Here is a 22,296-nt window from a genome sequence, read left to right on the forward strand (position 1 = left end):
CATGAACCCTGAGATCATGAGCGGAGCTGAAGTTGGACGTTTAACTGACTGCGCCACCCAGGCGCTCCATGACCTTTTACTTTTAAATACTTGAGTATGTATTTCCTAAGTAGGTATATTCTCTTTCATATCCACAGTATAGTTATCAACTTCAGTAAAATTAACATTGATATAATACTTTTACCTAATCTGTGGTTTATATTCCACTTTTGTCAGTTGATTGCATAATGTCCTTTATAGAAATTTTCTTCCTCCACTTCATGATCTAGTCTAGGGTCAGGTAGTGCATTTAATTGTCTTATCTCTTCTTTAAGAGCTTGTCACAGCTTTTGTCTTTTTTTTTTTTTAATGTCAGTGTCATATTACAAACCACTTCTTCCCTTTTAAAAATAGAACATTCCTCATTTTTTGTTCATCTGATGTTTCCTCATGATTAGATTCAGATTACTCATTCTCACTTGGAGTATTTTGTGCATGGTGATGTGTCCTTCATACAGTATACAGTATGACCTTTGGAGGCACACAGTGTCCATTTGTCCCTCACTGGTGATGTTCAGTTTTGTCACCTGGTCAAGATGTTATCTGATTTCTCAACTTTGTCATTCTGTGTGTGTCTGTACGTGCGCCTGCATGAACGTGACTAGTGAATAGTTTGTAGGGAGACACTTAGAGAACATACATATATCCTGCTCCTCCCCCTCTAGACTTGTCATCCATTATCATCCATTGATGATTCTTGTCTGAGCCAGTCTTGGCTGTGATGTGACAAAACAATGATTTCCCAGCTCTTACCGCTCCCTCCACATTTCCCAGTCTGACTTGGGCATCGTACCATTATAAGCAAGAACGGCAGGATCGTATTTTGTTTTTTAACTCATTAATTGTTTTTTATTCAAGTGTAGTTGACACATGAAGAGTCAGTGGTAGTGGACAGAGTGGTGAAGAGACTGCTGACAACACTCCTAAACGAGGGGAGACTGAGGCCTGAGTGGCAAGGCAGCAGTGTGCGTACATCTGTCATTCCCGTCTTCTCTCAAGAGACATTTAGTGAATATCTGTGTGGCTGCACATTAGCCACGTGGGATAGAAAGTCACAGTTTTGGTCCTTAAGGAGCTTATAATCATTGAGGCTACAGAAGGGCAAAGAGTTATGATAAAATATGTGCCATTTTTTAAAAAAATGTTTATTATATGAATGAGTTTGGGGGCTTGGCTTTTCAGAAGGGTTGGTTTATTTTATTTTTTTCATTTTTAATTCTTTTAATGTTTATTTATTTTGAGAGAGAGAGACCGACAGACAGACTGTGCTAGCAGGGGAGAGGCAGAGAGAGAGAATCCCAGGCAAGCTGCACTCTGTCAGCGCAGAGCCTGATGCAGACTTGAACTCACAAACCGTGAGATCATGACCTGAGCCAAAATCAAGAGTCGACACTTAACTGACTTAACTGACTGAGCCACCCAGGCGCCCTTAAAATATGTGCTATTAAGAGCTATGCATAAAATATAACTTTAAATGCAAGGGCACTGCCTTAGATGGCCTAGTGAAATAGCTAAGATTGTCTGTGCTTTACTCATTGGTTCATCCATCAAACACTTACTGAGGACCTACTTTGTACCAGGACTGTGCTAAGGGCTGTGGGCATAGAGAAGAATAAAACTTGGTTTCTGTATTTAGAAATCACCCCTCTTTTGGGGGGGGGGGGGCATTGGCAATAAAGCACGATTGTGGCAAGTGCTGTGATGGTGGCATGTCCACAGTGTAGTCCTAGCATAGAAGGGAGGAGTGATCATCTTCATTTGGGGTAGTGGATGGGACAGGAAGGTCAGGAAGGATATATCAAAAGTGGGAATTCTGGAGCTGGGTCATAAAGGGTGATTTGCTGTTTGTCTGCTTAATTGTAGGTATTCATTTTATTCTAACTTTGTGATTACCATTTACTGCCAGATTTCCCTCCTCCCAAGATTTATGGCTTCTTGTCACATACCATTGTAGAAGTTTCCTTTAAAAGTTATTCATGAACAGGTTTCCCATTCTTACCCTGTTGTCTTTTCCCATGCTGCTTTGTTTGTAGTAGCTAATCTCTTTAAAACCATTCTCAGTATTTTAGCCACAGTAGTTAGAGCCATCTCTCCCATTTGACAGGGGAGAAAATCAAGGCTCAGACAAGAACATGGAAGAGCTAGAGTTCATCATCTGCAACTATTCCCGTTCTACATTCAAAGCTTTTCCCACTATCTCACTCTGCTTGTTGGATTTAAAGTGCAGTTTTCCAGTTTCATCTCTGCCTGTACGTTCACAAACCTGTATACCTCCAGTTCAGTGGATAGACTTTGAAGCTCTACAGGTAAACTGACCACAAAAGAATGAGGAAACTCTAGGGTGATTGAGAATAATAGTAACATTATTGAACTATCATGGTTCCAGCACTGTGTCTAAGTACTTTGCAGTTACTGTATGTGCTCTTCATTACAGTTCTGTGAAATACAGCCTGTCATTAGCTCCCCTTTACAGATGAGGAATGTGAAGCTTCTGAGAGCTTAAATACATTCCCTGGTGGCAGCACAGTGGGGCTCAAACCTGTCTGCCAAGTCTAGGCTATAATACAAAGGCAGCGTTTGGGATCATTGGACAAATAGCCCACAATTTGATTTTGAATTGAAGCACACTCCCTTTGTTTTTTCAGGTTGATTTAATTGAACCCAGTTTGTACATGAGAGTCCTACAACTGTTAACCCTCGTGCTGTACAGACTGTTGCACAGGAGTCAGCCTTCGTGTTGTGGGGGGCTTACTCTGTCTGTCTACAGCTCTTGTGCCTGAGCATCTGTAAAAGTCTGCCTATATTATTTGCTCTTAAACACGTCAAAACTTCTTGGTGTAGAAATGCCAGCAGAGCAGAGACCAGGGCTTTTAATTTCCTAAATTTATGTAGGAAAGATATTCAAAAGTATTTAGACTTCCGTTTTATTGTGTAGTTCCTGGCACATGATGGGTACTCAAGAAATGTTGAAATAGTTTGGTTTGTTAGGATACAGTTTATAGGAGAGAATTATGAAGATACGAGAATGTTTGTGAATGTTGAGAGTTTATTGGGACACATTGGGATGGAAGACGTAATAGAAAGTAGATCTGGAGCCTTTGGATATATGTAGTAAAGCCTGATTGTGGTGGAAGGGTCTTATTAGGTGAAGGCAACCTGGGCTAGTTCTATGGTAAAGAGGAGGAGGTGATGGGAAAGAAATAGCAGGAGTGAAAACAGGAAGTTTCTGGATTAGGATTACCAAATTCTAGTTTGCTATTCTTGCTAGGTTTCATAGATTCTGCCAGGAATCACTTATGCTAATATTAATGCTTTTTAATGGCTTGCATCTTCTTTAGGAATTATTTAGAGCTTACTATTTGTAAGAGAGCTCTTGTTTGCAGAAGAGGAAGTTGATACATGCGTAAGAGAAGGAAGCTGGTTTTTCATGGTAAGCACAGCCATAGTTTTAGGGCAGTGAATGAAGGATGTGGAAAAGAAGGAACATATGCCAGAGATACTGTGAAGAAAGAAAGAATTGATGGGCTGGTGGCTGATCAGAAATGGGGTGGGGGCATGGGATATCTGCAAGGCAAAGATGCCTCTGAGGTTTTGAAACACGGATTCTGGGAAGCAAATACATATTGTTCATGCATATAAATACACGTAGTCCAAGAGATCAGGCCTAGCTCCACATTTTGATTTTGGTATTTATTAACAGTGTGAACATGGCTAAGTACCTTTACTAATGGCCCCAGTTTTATTTTATTTGTATTAAAAAAAATTTTTTTTTACATTTATTTATTTTTGAGAGACAGAGAGAGACAGTGCATGAGTAGAGGAAGGGTAGAGAGAGGGAGATACAGAATTAAAAGCAGGCTCCAGGCTCTGAGCTGTCAGCACAGAGCCTGACGTGGGGCTCAAACCCATGAACCATGAGATCATGACCTGAGCCAAAGTCAGATGCTTAACCAACTGAGCCACCCAGGTGCCCCTGTGGCCCCAGTTTTATTATCTGAAAAATGAATAAGATGGCTATATTAGTACTTATTAAACTTAAAATGTACATAAAAATTACCTGGGGATCGTGTTAGACTGGGTAGGTCTATAGTGGGACCTGAGGTTGTGTATTTCCAGCAAGTTCCCATGTGATCCTGAGTAGCAAAGGCTTAGGTGACCTTCAGGAGGGTTTCCAGTTTTGTAGTTTTGTAATTCTATTTACTGAATGTTGTCCTTTGGAAATCTGTTATATACCTGAGACCATAGCACCTTTATTTAGATAAATGAATTCTAAATCTGTCTCTTCACTTCAAATTAGAAATGCCTAAACCAATTCATCATCTTACACTGATAACCACATCCCTTTCTCAACATTCCTATTTCTGTTAATACTTTATATTTTTAAAGTACTTTGTGATTTTTCAGAGAGCTTTTATATCCATTATTTCATTTGATCCTTAAAATAACCCACAGAGGTAGGCATGCAGGAAATATCTCCATTTTATGGGAGGGAAAAACAAGCTCAGAGAGAGTAAGTGATTTGCCCATGAGTAAATGGTAGAACCACCCAGAGTTCAGGATTATTGACTCTAGTTTGAACTCTTACCACTGTGTCACACTGCTTCTGGTAATGGCTATCACAGATATCTGTGTTTAAAGGTTGGTTGCCATTTCTGGTTTTTTAAAAAAAAATTTTTTAATGTTTATTTATTTTTGAGATACAGAGAGACAGAACACCAGCGGGGGAGGGGCAGAGAGAGCCGGAGACAGATTCCGAAGTAGGCTCCAGGCTCTGAGCTGTCAGCACAGAGCCCGACGTGGGGCTCGAACCCATGAACTGCAAGATCATGACCTGAGCCAAAGTCGGATGCTTAACCGACTGAGCCACCCAGGCGCCCCTCTGTTTTTTTAAAAATGTAAATTTTGTTTTATTTTAAAAAGTGGATAATATATTCATATGGATCACAATTCAAAGGTATATAAGAGGGTGCTGTGAAGAGTTTCCGTATCACTCCGTGCCCCAAATACCCATTTTCCCTTCCCTGGGGCAAACAGTGTTATCAATTATATTGTGTGTACCTCCAGTATTTACGTAATTATATATTTTTTCCCTATGAAACACAGACGATAACATGTTAAACACACTGTATAAACTTTTGTGGGTTTTTTTCTTTTTTTTTAATTAATAGTCTGTCTTGTAGATTGTTCCATATCAGTGCTCAAAGAGCTGCCACATAATTTATTTTTTCTGGCCACTTAGTATTCCACTAGAGGATATATCATAATTTAGCAGGTTCCCTATTGATGGACATTTAACGTATTTCCAGTTTTTTGCTAGTAACAAACAATAGTGTATTACATACATTATAATGGATATCTCTAAGTATACATTTTTTCACAAGTGAAGAAGGAGAGTTGCTGGATCAGAGAATATGTGCATTTGTAATTTTGTAGATACTGCCAGATTGCCATCTTTAGAGGTTTTTGCCTGTTTTGCTCTTTTCAACCAAGTGCTTGTTTTGCTACTGCTTTGCCCCTGAATAGGTTATCAGACTTTCTGGTCTGTGCCAACTTGAGTGTAGTTTTAAGTTGCATTTCTCTTATGAGTGAGGTTGAGAATCTTTTCAGAAATGTTTAAGTGCTGTTTGTCCTTTTCTGTGAATTATCTGTTAATATTTTTTGCTATTTTTTTTTCTGTTGGGTTTTTGGATTTTTTTCTTATTGGTTTTTAGGAACTCTTTATGTTTTAGTGAAATTGGCTTGTTATGTGAATTAAACATTTTTGCTTAGGTTGTTTTTTCCTTTGACTTTACATATGATAGTTTTGCCATGCCGAATTAAAAAAATTTTTTTATGTTTATTTATTTTTGAGAGACAGAGACAGAGCACAAGCAGGGGAGGGGCAGAGAGAGAGGGAGACACAGAATCCAGAGCTGGCTCCAGGCTCTGAGCTGTCAGCACAGAGCCCACTCGAACCCACGAACCGTGAGATCATGACCTGAGCCGAAGTCGGATGCTTAACTGACTGAGCCACCCAACCTCCCCTGCCATGCATAATTTAAAAACATTTTATGTAGTAAAATTTACTGATTTTTTTTTAATGTTTATTTATTTTTGAGAGAGAGAGAGAGAGCGCGAGCGCGCATGTGAGTGGAGGAAGGGCAGAGAGAGGGGCACAGAGGACCTGAAGCAGGCTCTGTGCTGACATCAGAGAGCCCGACATGAGGCTTGAACTCATGAAACATGAGATCATGACCTGAGCCAAACTTGGACACTCAAGAGACTGAGCTCACCCAGGCACCGCCGTATTTCCCTAAGGGCCTTTTGACTCCCTTATTTCCTTTGTCAATCTTGTCTTCATCCTCAGCCATATCCATTGTCTAATTAGTCTCCCTGTTAATCCCATTTTTGCTTTAGATTCCTATGTGGTCTTATCCTTTCTTTCTATTCCTATCAGTATTACTTTAAACCTTTTTTATTTTGGAAATTTTAGTGACTATTGAAATACACATAGTGAAATGTGTGTTGTATATATCACTGTATATTGAAATGCGTATATGTATGAGGGGGTGAGTGATGAACTCCCAGGTACCCATTACCTGACTTCAAGAACTGTCACGTCCGGGCAGATCTTGTTTTATTATATGCCTGCCTAGTCTCTCTCTCACCCCAATCATATTGAAGCAAATTATGGGCACGCTATTATTTTAACACTTGGACCACTGACAGCTGTATTCTGTCTTCCAATTTTTATCTTCCAGGTAATTCTGTATCTTTCTTCTTTGGTCTTACATGTCTAGAATAACAGTTCTGTAGTACATGCTCATTGAAGGTGTACTGCTGGATAGTTTTACCTCAGATTGGGTTTTTTGTGTGCACAAACTCCAGTTCTTTAGTGGGTTTACATACTCCGAAATTAGGGAATGCCACGTTTGTCTCGCCACATTTCTTGGCACGGTCTGGGAGGGAAATACCAGCAAGATAAAATAGAAGGAAGAAGGGAACAAGAGAGGAAGGATGAGAGATATGTGCAGAGAACAGTGCTAGACCTGTCACTACAAAGGCTTGTTTCCCAGAGGGAAGCATGGAGGAAAAAGGGCAAGTTTAGACCTTCCAGCGAGATTGGGGATGGATCGGGTGGAGATTAAAAACCCAGAGCCAAAATATATAAGAAATGGAGAAAGTTCAGAGATATATTTTGTCTTTTCCCGTGAAGAAGCCTGTATTATAATTTAGTAGTGCTTACCAAATGACTGAATTACATTCTAGAACTGAGTGAGAGCAGAGTGGAGTCAGAATAAAGGCTTTAATTCCAAGGTTGTGTGATGTGCGTCAGAGAGAGCTCTCAGGGATAGGAGCTATAATGTATTATATGAGAGATTAGAATTGGTGGGTTGTTTGTTCAAATCTGTAACATTGGCTGTTGGTGCTATTTGCTTGTAGGCAGTAGCACCAAGCACTAGTTTTAAATAAAGCATTTTTGGGTTCTTTCAAAACTTTTCACAGGGAGTCTTTCAGGTGGGATCAAAAGATTAGAAAGAATAGGTGACTGAGAGTGCTATAATATAGAAGAGCTTTTGTATTTTTTAAAAAGACTGATCTAATTTATCAAGCTTAAGTTCTGAATTCAGTAATTCAACATTTTTACCTTCTGTGGGAATGTGGAAAACTAATCTTCTCCCAGGTTTGCTTTTGTTGTCCCTCAAAAAAGTGCACCAAAATAGTGGTAACCTGAGTTTACTGGAAACAACCTGGGCCTTATTCCTCCATGGCATTTAGCCTCTTCCTAGGCCAAGAACAAATGCCTGACCTGAAAAAAGAAATGAATTGAGGATAGGAAAGGGGGCAGCTGTCCAGAACAAGTTTGACTACATTTCTAAACCAAATGCTCCTTAAAAAAATTATCTCATAGTGTCTGTGATTATCAACATGAGAGGTTAGCAAACTGGCCAGTAGTCACTGGCTTTTGTAACTGAGGAGACTAAGAGAGGTTACCATGGTTAAGAGATTGTGAACAAACAAACAAGAACATGAAGAGAATCGATATGCCATGAAGAAGTTAAAATAATTTTTTCTCTGTCTCTTTATAGAATAAGCTGGCACCCCTTGATCTGTATCATTCAGGGTATATAGTAATATTTCTTCATGCAAACATTTAAAATTTCATGTTCTTTTGTGTTCCATATTAGCACTTCTTAAAAAATGGATACATAGTTTTCCATTGTATGAATGTACCACAATTTAAGAGTGATTATTAAATTTTTGCTTTTAGAGCCAATATCAGAATAAGCATGTTTGCATGCATTTTTTGACTTGTGGAATTGCTTAGTCAAATATTATATACAGTTTAAAATTTAGTAATTATGGCTAAATTGCCCTCCCTCTAAGTTGAACCAGTTTCTGTTTCCTCTAGCATAATTTTCCTTACTTCTATCAACTGTGACAAAGACTAAATAGGTTATTTAATCAGATAGATCTCTTCATTTTCTATTGCTAGGTAAGAAGAAAAATTTAGTGGCATAAAGCAGCATCATCATTTATTTTGCTTGTAATTCAGCAGTTTGGTTTGGTCATGGTGGGAACAGCTTGACTCTACTTGATGTCATTTCTGGTGGCTCAAAGGCTGGGGGCTGACATGGTCACTTACAAGTCTGGCTATAGCTGGGATCTCACTCAAGGCTGTGGAGAAGAACTATGAAGTCCTTTTCACATAGCTGCTTGCTGTCCTTGCATTCGGGTGACTGGGTTCTAAGAAAGAAGATTCTAAGAGAACTAGATAATTTTATGATTTGGCCTTAGAAGTCATGCAGTCTAATTTCTACCATAGTCGCAGGCCTTCCCACGTGGAAGGGAGAGGGAACATAGGTCCCATTTTTTAATGGAGGGGTGGCAATATCACATTGTAACAGGGCATGTGGAATGTGATGTATTGGTACAACCATTGTTTGGAAACTGTTTGGAAACTAGTCTGCCATAAGGTGGAGTGATTGTTGTGCATATCTTAATTATGAGTGTGATTACACATCTCTTCATATGTTTATTGACCATTTCCATGTCTTTTTCTGTGGTCTGCCTTTTTATATCCTTGGCCCCCTTTTCTATTGGGCTATAGATTATTGATTCTATTATTGCTTTATAAAAGCTCTTGTAGACTAAGCAAATTAGACTCAAAATTTGTTTTGAAGATATCTCTTTAGAAGTCATAAAAGGTGTGTATGGGATGGTTATTTAGTTTGGTGATGGTCGGGACACGTGGGGTGGCTATATTTAAGAACCATAGTACTTTTATTTTTGAAGCAAGGGTTACAGACAGGGAAGGAAGGGTGAATGGGAGCCATGTCCTCCTCCTGTTGGCCATCAGCCTCCCTGAGTCACTCTACAGCAGTGATGAGGAACAAGATCAAAGACACATTAGTTCTCTTTGGTCATTATTATACCTCAGAAGTCAGAACATTTTAGATGCCTGCAAGGAATGGCGAAACTTGGGAGGAATATAGCACCCCAGTGACCTATTTCACTACCGAAAATTGCTTTGGATTTCTATTCGTTCTGGGATGTGATTTGACTGTTTTTAAAGCTGTGCTGTTGCCCATGTTGAGGTTCAAAATTGTATCAACAAAAATGGATTGACCTGCCAGCAATGATTATTTTCTAAAACATGGGGATGGTTAACAAAATGAGACATTTCTTTGTAACTTGCCACTAAATTAGAATGTTACTCTTTTTGTATGGAACCACAAAAGGCCCAGAATAGCCAAAGTAATTTTGAAGAAGAAGACCAAAGCAGGAGGCATCACAATCCCAGACTTTAGCCTCTACTACAAAGCTGTCATCATCAAGACAGCATGGTATTGGCACAAAAACAGACACATAGACCAATGGAATAGAATAGAAACCCCAGAACTAGACCCACAAACGTATGGCCAACTAATCTTTGACAAAGCAGGAAAGAACATCCAATGGAAAAAAGACAGTCTCTTTAACAAATGGTGCTAGGAGAACTGGACAGCGACATGCAGAAGGTTGAAACTAGACCACTTTCTCACACCATTCACAAAAATAAACTCAAAATGGATAAAGGACCTGAATGTGAGACAGGAAACCATCAAAACCCTAGAGGAGAAAGCAGGAAAAGACCTCTCTGACCTCATTCGTACCAATTTCTTACTTGACACATCCCCAAAGGCAAAGGAATTAAAAGCAAAAATGAACTACTGGGACGTCATGAAGATAAAAAGCTTCTGCACAGCAAAGAAAACAACCAACAAAACTAAAAGGCAACCAATGGAATGCGAAAAGATCTTTGCAAATGACATATCGGACAAAGGGCTAGTATCCAGAATCTATAAAGAGCTCACCAAACTCCACACCCGAAAAACAAATAATCCAGTGAAGAAATGGGCAGAAAACATGAATAGACACTTCTCTAAAGAAGACATCCGATGGCCAACAGGCATGAAAAGATGCTCAATGTCGCTCCTCATCAGGGAAATACAAATCAAAACCACACTCAGATATTACCTCATGCCAGTCAGAGTGGCCAAAATGAACAAATCAGGAGACTATAGATGCTGGAGAGGATGTGGAGAAACGGGAACCCTCTTGCACTGTTGGTGGGAATGCAAATTGGTGCAGCCACTCTGGAAAACAGTGTGGACGTTCCTCAAAAAATTAAAAATAGACCTACCCTATGACCCAGCAGTAGCACTGCTAGGAATTTACCCAAGGGATACAGGAGTACTGATGCATAGGGGCACTTGTACCCCAATGTTTATAGCAGCACTCTCAACAATAGCGAAATTATGGAAAGAGCCTAAATGTCCATCAGCTGATGAATGGATAAAGAAATTGTGGTTTATATACACAATGGAGTACTACGTGGCAATGAGAAAGAATGAAATGTGGCCCTTTGTAGCAACGTGGATGGAACTGGAGAGTGTTATGCTAAGTGAAATAAGCCATACAGAGAAATACAGATACCATATGTTTTCACTCTTATGTGGATCCTGAGAAACTTAACAGAAACCCATGGGGGAGGGGAAGGAAAAATAAAAAGAGGTTAGAGTGGGAGAGAGCCAAAGCATAAGAGACTCTTAAAAACTGAGAACAAACTGAGGGTTGATGGGGGGGTGGGAGGGAGGGGAGGGTGGGTGATGGGTATTGAGGAGGGCACCTTTTGGGATGAGTACTGGGTGTTGTATGGAAACCAATTTGACAATAAATTTCATATATTGAAAAAAAAAGAATGTTACTCTTTATCTATTAATCTGTTATGGGGTAAATTCTAAGTAAAAAATCACAGTATAAATCTCCCTAGTTGTAATCTTTGACCGTTTTATAGGGTCTTGGCTCGTGGTTGTCATTGTAGTTCTCATTTTAGGTATGGTTTGATCCAGAGACTTCAGTTGTCAGCAGGACCTGAATGTCACGTGTCTTATTTTGCTCTCTTCCTTGTTGGTTTCATTCTTCAGTTTCACTGTGATGCAAAGACAGCTGCCAGCATCTCTAACCCTATATTCTTCCAGATTCAGGGCCAGTGTGGGGGGGGGAAAAAAAAAAACCTCTCAAAAATTTAATATAATTTCTGAGTCTTTCAGTTGTCCTAATTAAGTCATGTGTCATGGTCAGGGGGATGAAATGTGCTGATTGGCATGATCTGAGTCATCATGTGAATATCCTTGGAGTTGGAAGAGAGTTAATTCTACAGGAAGGATATAGATTGATAGTAGGGGAGAGGGGTTCTGTAAAGGAAAATCTGCACTTTTATTTGGCCTTGTTTTAATCAAATAGGTGCTGAGCATGACAAAACAAGCAAAAAATACACACACAAAAAGCTTTTCTTTAGACTACTGTTAGGTTTTGAAGCAGTTTTCTAACAGCGTTAGTAGTATTAACAAGAGAAACAACCATTATAGGTTCTTTAGAGGCACCAGTTACAGTCAGGACTAATGAGTAATTCTTATTCTTTTTTTTTACTATAAAGCAAACATTTCAAATCTACAATACCTGCCACTTAGGAATTTATATCTGAAAGATTTGTTAAAATGTTAAGGGATTTGGGGCAACACTGGTCTTTTCCTCACCACCAGCATCTCGGATAGTAGAGTTGTGCTCCAGTTACATCTATCAATCCTCGAAATCAAAGCTGAATAGATTTTAATTTTATATGTTAGTGAATGTTTTCAATGTCTATACAGGATGTTTTATAGATCAAGTTTCAAGGATTTTAAGCCATGTTAATTCCAGTTTAAAGATTAAAATCTGTTCAGCTTTAGTTTTAGAAGTGGATGTTTTTAGAGCACAACTTTGTTGCCAACCTACCGCTGAAGAATGATACGCAAAGTGTTTTATAACCATGAAGGCATAGAACATTTGACAAAGTTTAAGGAGATTGCTGATAAAGAAAACTGCATAGGATGTTACCATAAAGAATAATTCAAAAGTCTGTGTAAATTTTAATTACTCAGAATATTTATATTTTCCTGAGATGCTTGACATAATTTAGATCATAAGACGGATTTGATTTTTAACTGTCTTTAGGTGGGCCATTTGAAGAGAAAGTCTGATGTTTAATTCTATTTAGCCAAGCTCAAAAGGAGTGTATTTATGCTTATTGGTGCCACCAGGCCATGAACTACCACTAGGCTGTAAAGTCTAGAGCAATTGAATGTAGGTGAGTCTTGAGGATTTGCTGTAGTAGAATCATTGCTAAGGCTTTACCCCACTTTCAGTTCTTAGTTCTGTATTTTCTCGCTGTCTGGTGGGTGGGTGTCAGGATCTAAGGTTTCCAGGCCACTGAGGACTATTGCAAGGCCTGTGCCATACCAAGACATTCTTCACTGGGTTAATTCACTGGGGAATTATGAATTCAATCAAAAAACACTGTGTGCCTGCTATTTGCTAGGTAGTCATCTAGATGCCGGAGATACAACTATAAATAAAATAGTCTTTTCCTCTTAGAATTTATATTATTATTGGGGAAGATAGACAAATACCTGGAACTAACCCTATTTCTACGTTTTGCAAGTATAGCTCTTATGGGGGAACTGAAGGCAAGAAAGGATCCTTTAAGTCACTCTGATTTTTTCAATACTTTAATACAATATTGGATCATAGGGTAATAGTTTGGGTGAAGGTAGATGATATATCCTAAAACTTGTGGTAATTTTTGGTATTGCTATTACACTTTGGACTAAGTTTAGTTGAGTTTAAACTTTTTCTTATTTATTTCTTGAGTATGTAAGACACTTATATGGTACAGAAGTCAAAACTATGTAAACAAGTATCAGGGAAGTCTTGCTTTTCTCTGTATTCCTTCAGCTTGCTCTCACCCCCATAGGTAACCATTTTTATGAGTTTCTGGCTTAACCTTCCAGTGTTTCATTTAAACTGCATGAAGTCTTAGGGGGAGGAGAGGAAGACAGAAGGGGGGTGGGGACTAAAGGGAGGAGGTGAATGGCGGGAATGGAGAAGAGCTCCACTTACATAGTGCTTGTGAATGTTGTCTTACTGGTGGTCTTTTTGTCCTACTTACCCACCTCCTAACTCTGAAAAAGGCAATAGCTTAAAAAAAAAAACAACACTTTATTTTGGACTAATTTTAAATTTATAGAAAAGTTGCAAAAATAATACAGAGAATTGCCTTCATTCAGTTTCCCCTAATGTTAACATTAGGGGAATAATAAGCAGCTTTATGATAAAATTGGAATGAATGTCATTAAAGAGGAAGCCAAGACAAAGGGCATAAGAGGGTTCATGTGTACATTTACTGCCTTTTCACCAAGATGACATCAATATTTTACTCATAAATGGTTAATTTCCTTTGTCTGTTCTAGCTACTGGGAGCATCTTGTAGTTTAATCATGGTGTAATAAGAATACTTACCTACTGCTTTTGAAATAAATAAAATAAGGGAAAAGGTAAAAAGTTGTACAACCCAAAGTCAGTGCTTTATAGTTGGTTAATTTGTGGAAGAGTTTTTGTTGTTGTTGTTGTTGTTGTAAATCTTCTTATAAAATGCTGCGATGTAGTCAGTTCTGTTTTATCTGTGTGAGTGGAGGGAAGCTTGGAAACAATACTGATACCTTGGGTGAATGTTTGTAGACTCCATTACTGATTTTAGAATCTAGAGCTTGGAGTCAGAAGGCGTCTTGAAGCTGGTTTTGCCAACTTCCTAGATAGTGGAAAGATCTCTTCACCAATATCTATGTATCCACTGTAGATTCAGTCTCTGTCCAAGCCTTGCACATTGCTTTGTAAAGCAGTCTGTTCCGTTATTATTATTTTGTCATACAATTATTCTCTTGAGTTGAAGGATAGATCATTGCTTGCTCTGTCCCCTATAGCAATAGGGGAGTGTAAAGACCAAGTTGTATCAGTTATAATTATAAATACATACACACACACACATATGTGTGTGTGTGTGTGTGTATACATGTATGTATGTATATGTATATACACACATATATAGGAGATAGTGTATGGTATATACCTATGTATATAGGTATAACCCCTTTGCTTTCCTCTGCCTTCTTTCCCTCCTTCTTTTGAGATATCCTGCTCATTTATTATTTACTGTTTTATATTTGGTTTTGTAGGAATGTTGGGATAAAGAGATGAATCACAATAATGAGTGAAACCTAACCTCATGGGGTTGTTATGAGGGTTAAATAAGATCATATGTATGAAGTGTTTAGCACAGTGCATGGCACATGGTAAGCATTCAATAAGTGCTGATAGTGTAGTGATGGTAATTGTCTCTGTCATCAAGTCTTTTCCTCCTAGATTAATAGGGAAGATAACTAACCAATGACTTTTAAGACTAGATTGAATGATATAAGTGCTCTAGGAGAGAAGAAGCCAAGTTCTTATTTATTCAAATAAAGGAGCAACTAATTTCAGTTAGAGACTCAGGAAGGAGGAATCTTTTCTCCTAAACTTTGAAGTAGAAATGGGATCTCCTTTAAGAAAATGGATTTTAGATCGACGGGGCTAGAATTAACAAAAGCCTGGAGCTAGGAACGTGCATTATCTTTTTCATGGGATCTTAAGCATTCATGTGTGACTGAGGGGTTGGCTATGTGGAAGATCTAGTCTAAAATAAGGATAGGATGTGGAGAGGTCAGATTGTATAGGGCTTTGAAAGCAATATGGAAAGTTTGTACTTCATTCTAGAGAGACTTTGGGTAATATTTTCAGGTCTTCGAACAGAAGATCAAGATTGCAATCTTACAGCAAAATAGATGTGGTTATTGTATATAGGTAACTAGTGGTTCCTGTTAATTTAAAATCTTGAGTGAGAGGGCTAATAAAAAATATATAGGAGGAGATAGTTGCTGTAATCCAGGGTATGAAATGGAAACCACTGGCAGATTGTAGAAAAATGAGTCTTTTAGAGTAAGCCCTAGGAACTTTTCATAAATATATTTGGGGCTTTTCATACTTAGAGGATTAAACCAATTTATTAGACAATAACCTTCCCTATTAAAGAATCTTAATCGCTAGATTGGGAGAAAAGATTAGGTTGGTATGTGCATGGAAAGAAAGAACTGCACTTTTCTGGCTGGCTGCACATGTAATTGAAGATGGTCTTACCTTAGTAGATTGGGCTTTCAGCCTGAAGGGAGAGCTGTAAGCATTTTTTAAAACTGAGCACTTGGGGCACCTGGGTAGCTCAGTCGGTTAAGTGTCTGACAGCTCAGGTCATGATCTCACGGTTTGTGAGTTTGAGCCCTGCATCGGGCTCTCTGCTGACAGCTCAGAGCCTGGTGCCTGCTTCAGATTCTGTGTCTCCCCCTTTCTCTGCCCCTCCTTTGCTCATGCTCTGTGTCTCTCTGTCTCTCAATAATAAATAAATATTAAAAAAAAAGTTAAAAAATAAAACTGAGCACTTGATTTCTGTTTTTAAGTCTGAAAATAATTATCTGAGAGGGAACTAGCCTTTGGGAATGAATCTGATGGGCACAGACTTGGGCATTGCCAACATCTTCTCTTTTTGGTATGCTATTACTTGGCTGTCTGTTAACTTCCAGTTTTGTTGATTTCTACCGTTGCTTATGGAGCATTTGCCTTTTCAACACTTGGGGCTCCAAATGATTTGTGCATCTTAGTTGGAGAAGTTGTTGGGAAGGAGGCCTGATCAGGAAAGAGATTGGGTGGCTGTTGGTCAGGTGAGGATTTAATTTCAGCTCACAACAGTTGGGTTATTGGCTGGCTGGAGTGACCAGTGAGTTGTGTTTTGGCTAAGCATCTTTTCCTGGTCGTACAGCTGATCTGGCATCTAGACTGAACAAGCAGCTGGGGTATATGTATGTAAAAACTGCTTGTCTGTTGGTATGAGACAGACTTGCATGTCTCCGGTATCCTTCCGAAGGGAAGAAAACAAATTACTACTTGGTTTATGTTCCAGGAAATACTAATGCTCTTTACAGGTGAGTAGCACTTATATAACATTTATGCTTTTTGAAAATATCTTATATCTGTTGTCATTTCATGCTCACAACAACCCCATAAAGGAGATGGGGCAGGTATAATTCCTATTTGACAGAGTGGATACTAAATCATAAATAAGAGACTGGGTTAAGGTTGCTGGGTTAACAAATAAATGGGATAGCTTAACTGTATTTCATTTTTGGATTGTAACTTTCAGAAAGTTTTATGAGGAAAAAACTGAACATGTCCCTCTTTTTTGTTGTTGAATTTTTAGCGGCGTCTTAGACACCTTCGGAACATTGCTGCCCGGAATATTGTTAATAGAAACGGCCATCAGCTCCTTGACACCTACTTCACACTTCACTTGTGTAATACCGAAAAGATATACAAAGGTAAGAGAATCTGTGGACTTGCCCACAGATTGTTACATCTCATTTTTATTCTTTTGTAATACAAGTGAGTGACAGTGCCCTCGCTTTGCTGTTATTGCTTATTGGGAAGCAAAATTGTCATACTGTCTGAAAATATTTAATGAGCAGTAGTTACATATATCATATATAAAAGAAACAGGGCTTTTGGGTAGTTCTTAAATTGATAAATTTATCATTTATTTATGCATGTTAGCTATTAATGTTTTTATTCTAGTTGGTATCATTAAAATATACTATATGAGTCTAGCATACAGTACTGATTTTGTTTTCTTTAAAATATAATTGTTGAAATATTATGGTAAAATTAGGACCAGTTTATGTCTTCTCATATCGGTAATTCCTTGTGTATATATGGCGTCATTTTTAGAAGAATGCCATGGTTTCCTTGAATTCATTTGTACCTATTGTACTGTGGACTGCTCCATAAGTGACAATTCTGAGAGTAGACCAAATATTTGATTCAAAATCACAAGCACCTTTTGAATACGTATTGGATGAAAGGTACTTGGATATAATCCATTGACCTATGTTGCATGGTAGAAGAGAACAAGCACGGTGCATGACAGGAATATTGGATTAGGATTGCAAATACATGCATAGTAGGTCTAGCTCAGCCATTTACTAGCTGTGTGACATTGGACAAAGATCATGTCTTTTTGAACCGCACTTTTCCCATTTGTAAAGTGGAGATGATGCCTTGTGAAATTGGCAAGACAGATATTTGTGAGGAACAACAGATAAGGTGATAACACTTGGTAAGATGTGATTGAAGGTCTATTTATATTAACAAAAAGTAGCGTTATTTTAATTAGAGGTACTAAAGGCTTATTTGAATTTTGTCCTCTGGCAAAGAAAGATGAAAAATTCAAACAATGTCTTATCTTTTTGGTTTTAATTACTTTTAAAAACCATTATTAAAACCGTAGTCATTTAACACCTTTTTTTATTTTTTGTTTTTTAATTTCAATACCAGTATATGCTCATTAGGAGATTCAGTCAGGAATTACAGAGGGTAGCACAACGCAAATAGCGTTAAAATAATTTTTAAGGGTGAGAAAATAGCATTGTGTAACGTAAACCACCACAATGTAAATAGCATTAAAACAATTTTTAAGGGTGAGAAAAAAGACTCTAAATTCTGCCATTGTCATATAATTTTATTTCATTCTTACTTTTCATTGTAAATATTGCATTTCTAAAAAACAGTTATATTAATCTGAATGATTAATGCTAGCTACTATAACAAATACCACAAATCTCAGTGGCATAACATAATACATTTCTTACACTAAGTCCAATGCAGGTGTTCTTTATCAGGCATGGTATTGGTAGTTGTCCTCTAAGTGGTGACTCAGGTATCCAGGCTTCTAATATTTTGGAATGCTGCTATCATCAATACATGACTTGGGGCATGGCAAGAGAGGAGGATCATTTGAGGGAGATTTTTATAACAGAAATGTTCCCCATAAATTCCATCATATTCCATTGGCCATAAATCAGTAGTGTAGTCCTTTTTAGATGAAGAAAGGACTGGGATATGTTGTCTTCCTATGTGTCCAGAAGGAAGAGGGAACAGTTTGGTTATTATTTGTCCTAGGGGTATAAGCATTTTTTCAGACCTTAATACATTTGGTCTCCTGCTCACTAACTGGTTTTATCATTAGCAATATATGACAATGTCAGAGCGTTTAAAATTTTTGATATGTTTCTATATAATTAGTCCTTGATTATCTTCATAAAATTTATATGTTCTTGGTCCAGTGTTCTCTTTGATAAGAGTAATTCACATAGTACTTAGCACATTTTAGGTATTTGGTGATTTGTAATGTTAACAATTGTAGTAGTTTTTTTTTTTTTTTTTAAACGTTTATTATTGAGAGACAGAGAGACACAGAGCATTAGCAGGGGAGGGGCCGAGAGATGGAGAGACACAGAATCCGAAGCAGTCTCCAGGCTCTGAGCTGTCAGCACAGAGACCGATGCGGGGCTCGAACCCACAAACTGCGAGATCATGACCTGAGCTGAAGTTGGATGCTTAACCGACTGAGCCACCCAGGCACCCCACCCCCCCCCTTTTTTTTTTTTTTTAACAATTGTAGTAGTTTCTAAGAAGAGAGTAGTCATGGGTCTGGTTGATGACCATCTTGCAAAAAAGTTGTCTAAGAGATGCCATGGAAACAAAATTACTTTTTTTTTTCCTTCTAGCTCAGATTACACCTTGAGTTTAGAAGTTAAAAGTTCCCTCAATGAAATGCTCATTCTCATAGTTAGGGAATAGCTGGTATAGACCACAGGGGGGTCTCTGTTAGTGGTGGAGTCTGTCACTAATTGGCAAGTCCCTTGGCTAGGACATTTAGTTCCTCTTGTGAGCTTTGCTTAATTTATCCCTAAAATAAGTGAACTGATAATTCTGAGAGTTAATGCCTACTCCAAAATGTCATAGTTGAATGAAGTCTATCTATGGTCCTCTTTTGGGTGCACAAGTCAGACTTTATAACTTTTAGCTACCATAGGAGGAACTGGGAAGCTCTTTCCTTAGGAAGCCTAGTTAATCCACCTTACCTCATTGGACCTCTGATGACAAGCCCAGATATTCATTTCATGATCATTATGTGGCCCTCAGTGTAGGATGCCACGATAGAGGGCCATTTGGTTCTTCTCACAAAACCACTTGTACCACCTGTTTAGTGGCATCATTTCTTAGTTTTAAAAGAAAGGTTTTTTTGTTTTTTTTTTTACGGGGGGAGAATATTTGAAATACTGATTTCTAAGTTATTCTTTTATTTTGGCTGAATTCACAGCAGATCCTAAGAAGTTATGTGTGAGATTTTTTGACTTTTGGCATCTTTTAGTGCTCTTGGGAGATTGCCTACTTTTTAGGTAGTTCAAATCATCACATCCCCAAAGAACAAAGCCTTGTGTTAATGGATGAAGAGCTAGGTTCTAATTGTGATTCCCTCTTAAACTTGGAATTTTTATAAAATCAATTTTGTTCTTTAGACATAGTTCTTTTTTCACCCACAAAATGTTGAGTGCCTGTCCTCTCCTGGAATGCCAGCCAGCTATTTTGAATACATCAGAAGATTAACTCTATATAATCCAGAAGATTTTAGGTTAGTTTTGTTCACTGCACTTGGAACAAGGCTTGGCACATAGTAAACCCTCGTATATTTTTTTCATTTAATTGTTTGAATAGCTAATGCAGTCATGGTTCAAAATATATATAAAGGCTTAAACTCTTTCTTTCACCTGTCCCATTCCCTAGTTTCTTACCCCAGCCTAAAAACTACTGTTCTACATTTCTTGTTTCTCTTTTCTGAGATTCTTTATGCAAATACAACTAAAAATAGTACGAAACTACATATATTTCTGTGCTTTCCATTTTTCACCTAAAATGTCTTTGACGTTTTTCCATATTGGTTCACAGAGAGCTTCCGTAATTTTTTTTTCTGAATATTTTTGCATTGAATAGATGTACCAGAATTTATTTAACTGGCCTCTGTTGGTGGGCATTTAGGTGGTTCTTGTCATATGCACAGTACTGCTTTGACTAACTTCATAAGTGCATTATTTTGTATGAGTGCTAGTTTAGCTATGGGGTAAATTTCCAAGAAGTGGAAGTACAAAGAATGCGTACTTACAGTTTTGGTAGATATTGCAAAATTGTCTTTGTTTACATTCCCACTTGGTGTGTATGAGTGGCTTTTCCCTTACAGGCTCACCAATAGACTGTGCAATCAAACTTTTGAATTTTTGCCGATCTGATAGGTGAAAAATAATTTTATAGTAAACTTTAAGTTTGTATTCCTCCTTTATGAGTGAGGTTGAGGTACTAAAAAAAGCATTTGTGGGGCGCCTGGGTGGCGCAGTCGGTTAAGCGTCCGACTTCAGCCAGGTCACGATCTCGCAGTCTGTGAGTTCGAGCCCCGCGTCAGGCTCTGGGCTGATGGCTCGGAGCCTGGAGCCTGTTTCCGGTTCTGTGTCTCCCTCTCTCTCTGCCCCTCCCTCGTTCATGCTCTGTCTCTCTCTGTCCCAAAAATAAATAAAAAACGTTGAAAAAAAAAATTAAAAAAAAAAAAAAGCATTTGTTGAATGAATGGAATGCTGCATAACAGCCAAAACATGCCATTGAAACCATGCTCTACATTCTCTAATTGCTTTGTTTTTGTTTTTGTTTTTGTTTTTTTAGGTCTTACTTAGCATGGATAGAGAAGCATTTGTATCTCATCGTCCCTTTCATGTAGAAATAGGTCTTGGATGACTTGAAAATTTACTTGTCGAATAGTTTTGCTTGAATTGAGTTAATAAAAATTAATAGAACTGTGTTAATAAAAGTTATAGTTTATAAAGTATTTTTGATTCGCTATTTCATTTGAGCCTCACAGTAACCTTGTTATCGTCCATGTGTCATTGTCCTTTGAAAGGTGAAGGAACCATGTGGCCCAAAAGGTTAATTGACTTGTCCAGGATAAAGCTGATAGGTAGATTGGGGATTGGAACTATGTTTTGGCTCTGAATTCTCCTCCATTCACTATTATGTTTTGCATCATGCTGCTAATTTTATTGAAACTATTTTAGGTGTAACAGAATGGTGAACAGTGTAGGCCCATGTTAGACATTGCCCTGTACTCCATGATTTTGTATGTGGCTTTTTTGTTGACCTCTCTCCATTTAAATTAGCAAGCCTGTTTTGAAGGTCTAATGGAGAAAGCCTATTGTTTAGTTTCTTTTATACATATATTTCATCAGCAAAGTTTTGGAAGAAATAGTGATACTCCTCTTAGAGCTAAAGATATTTATTTTGGGAACTGTTTAATTTAGACACTTTGCAGATTAAATTGAGGAATTCTCTCTAAAGAAAAGAGGAATATCTTTTTTTCCCATTGATTTTAAAGTAGTACATGCTTGCAATAAATTTGAACAATACAAAAATAAGTATAACATGAAAGTACTTTGTAATAAAAAAACATTTTTAAGCCCTTTTAGTTTTTCCCCCTAAAAATAAACATGCTACACATAAAGTAGAATACACCCACACCCACCCACACACACACACACACACACACACACGCACACACGCACACACCTACACACATAAACTTTTATAGTTAATTTATGGTTGGAGTAATTGATTAATCATATGGGAAAAATGAAAAGAATGATACTTAGGGTTGTCTAATGTTGGGATTTTCACAAGTAAGGTTGTAAATTGGTACAGTACTTTTAGAGAACAACATGGTAATATCTATTAAACACAAACTATTTTTCCTTTAATCTTGCATTTTACTTCTAATTGTTTATCTTATAGATTCAAGGGTCTAGAATATATATCTCTAAATGATTGTTTATTTATAACTTACTTGAAATATCTAAAAATTACCAGTAACCTGAATGTTCATCAGTAGAGGGGTCCTTT

The 22,296-nt window shown here is 37.8% G+C and overlaps 1 protein-coding gene across 2 annotated transcripts in view; it reads left to right on the forward strand.

The window, feature by feature from the left end:
* Positions 1-22,296, forward strand: part of UVRAG (UV radiation resistance associated) — a 296,618-nt gene that overhangs the window by 15,695 nt on the left and 258,627 nt on the right. The window contains exons 1-2 of one of the 2 annotated variants that reach the window (XM_078433088.2): positions 1,881-2,345; positions 16,724-16,841. In XM_078433088.2, coding sequence (XP_078289214.1) covers positions 2,172-2,345; positions 16,724-16,841 — 292 coding nt within the window. In that variant the 5' untranslated portion in view covers positions 1,881-2,171. Of the gene's footprint in view, positions 1-1,880; positions 2,346-16,723; positions 16,842-22,296 lie in introns of those variants that run through there. The other variant, XM_060605582.3, reaches the window with a different exon arrangement.

The sequence above is a fragment of the Panthera onca genome, chromosome D1 (genome assembly GCF_046562875.1).
Source record: "Panthera onca isolate mPanOnc1 chromosome D1, mPanOnc1 haplotype 2, whole genome shotgun sequence".
Classification (NCBI taxonomy): domain Eukaryota; kingdom Metazoa; phylum Chordata; class Mammalia; order Carnivora; family Felidae; genus Panthera; species Panthera onca.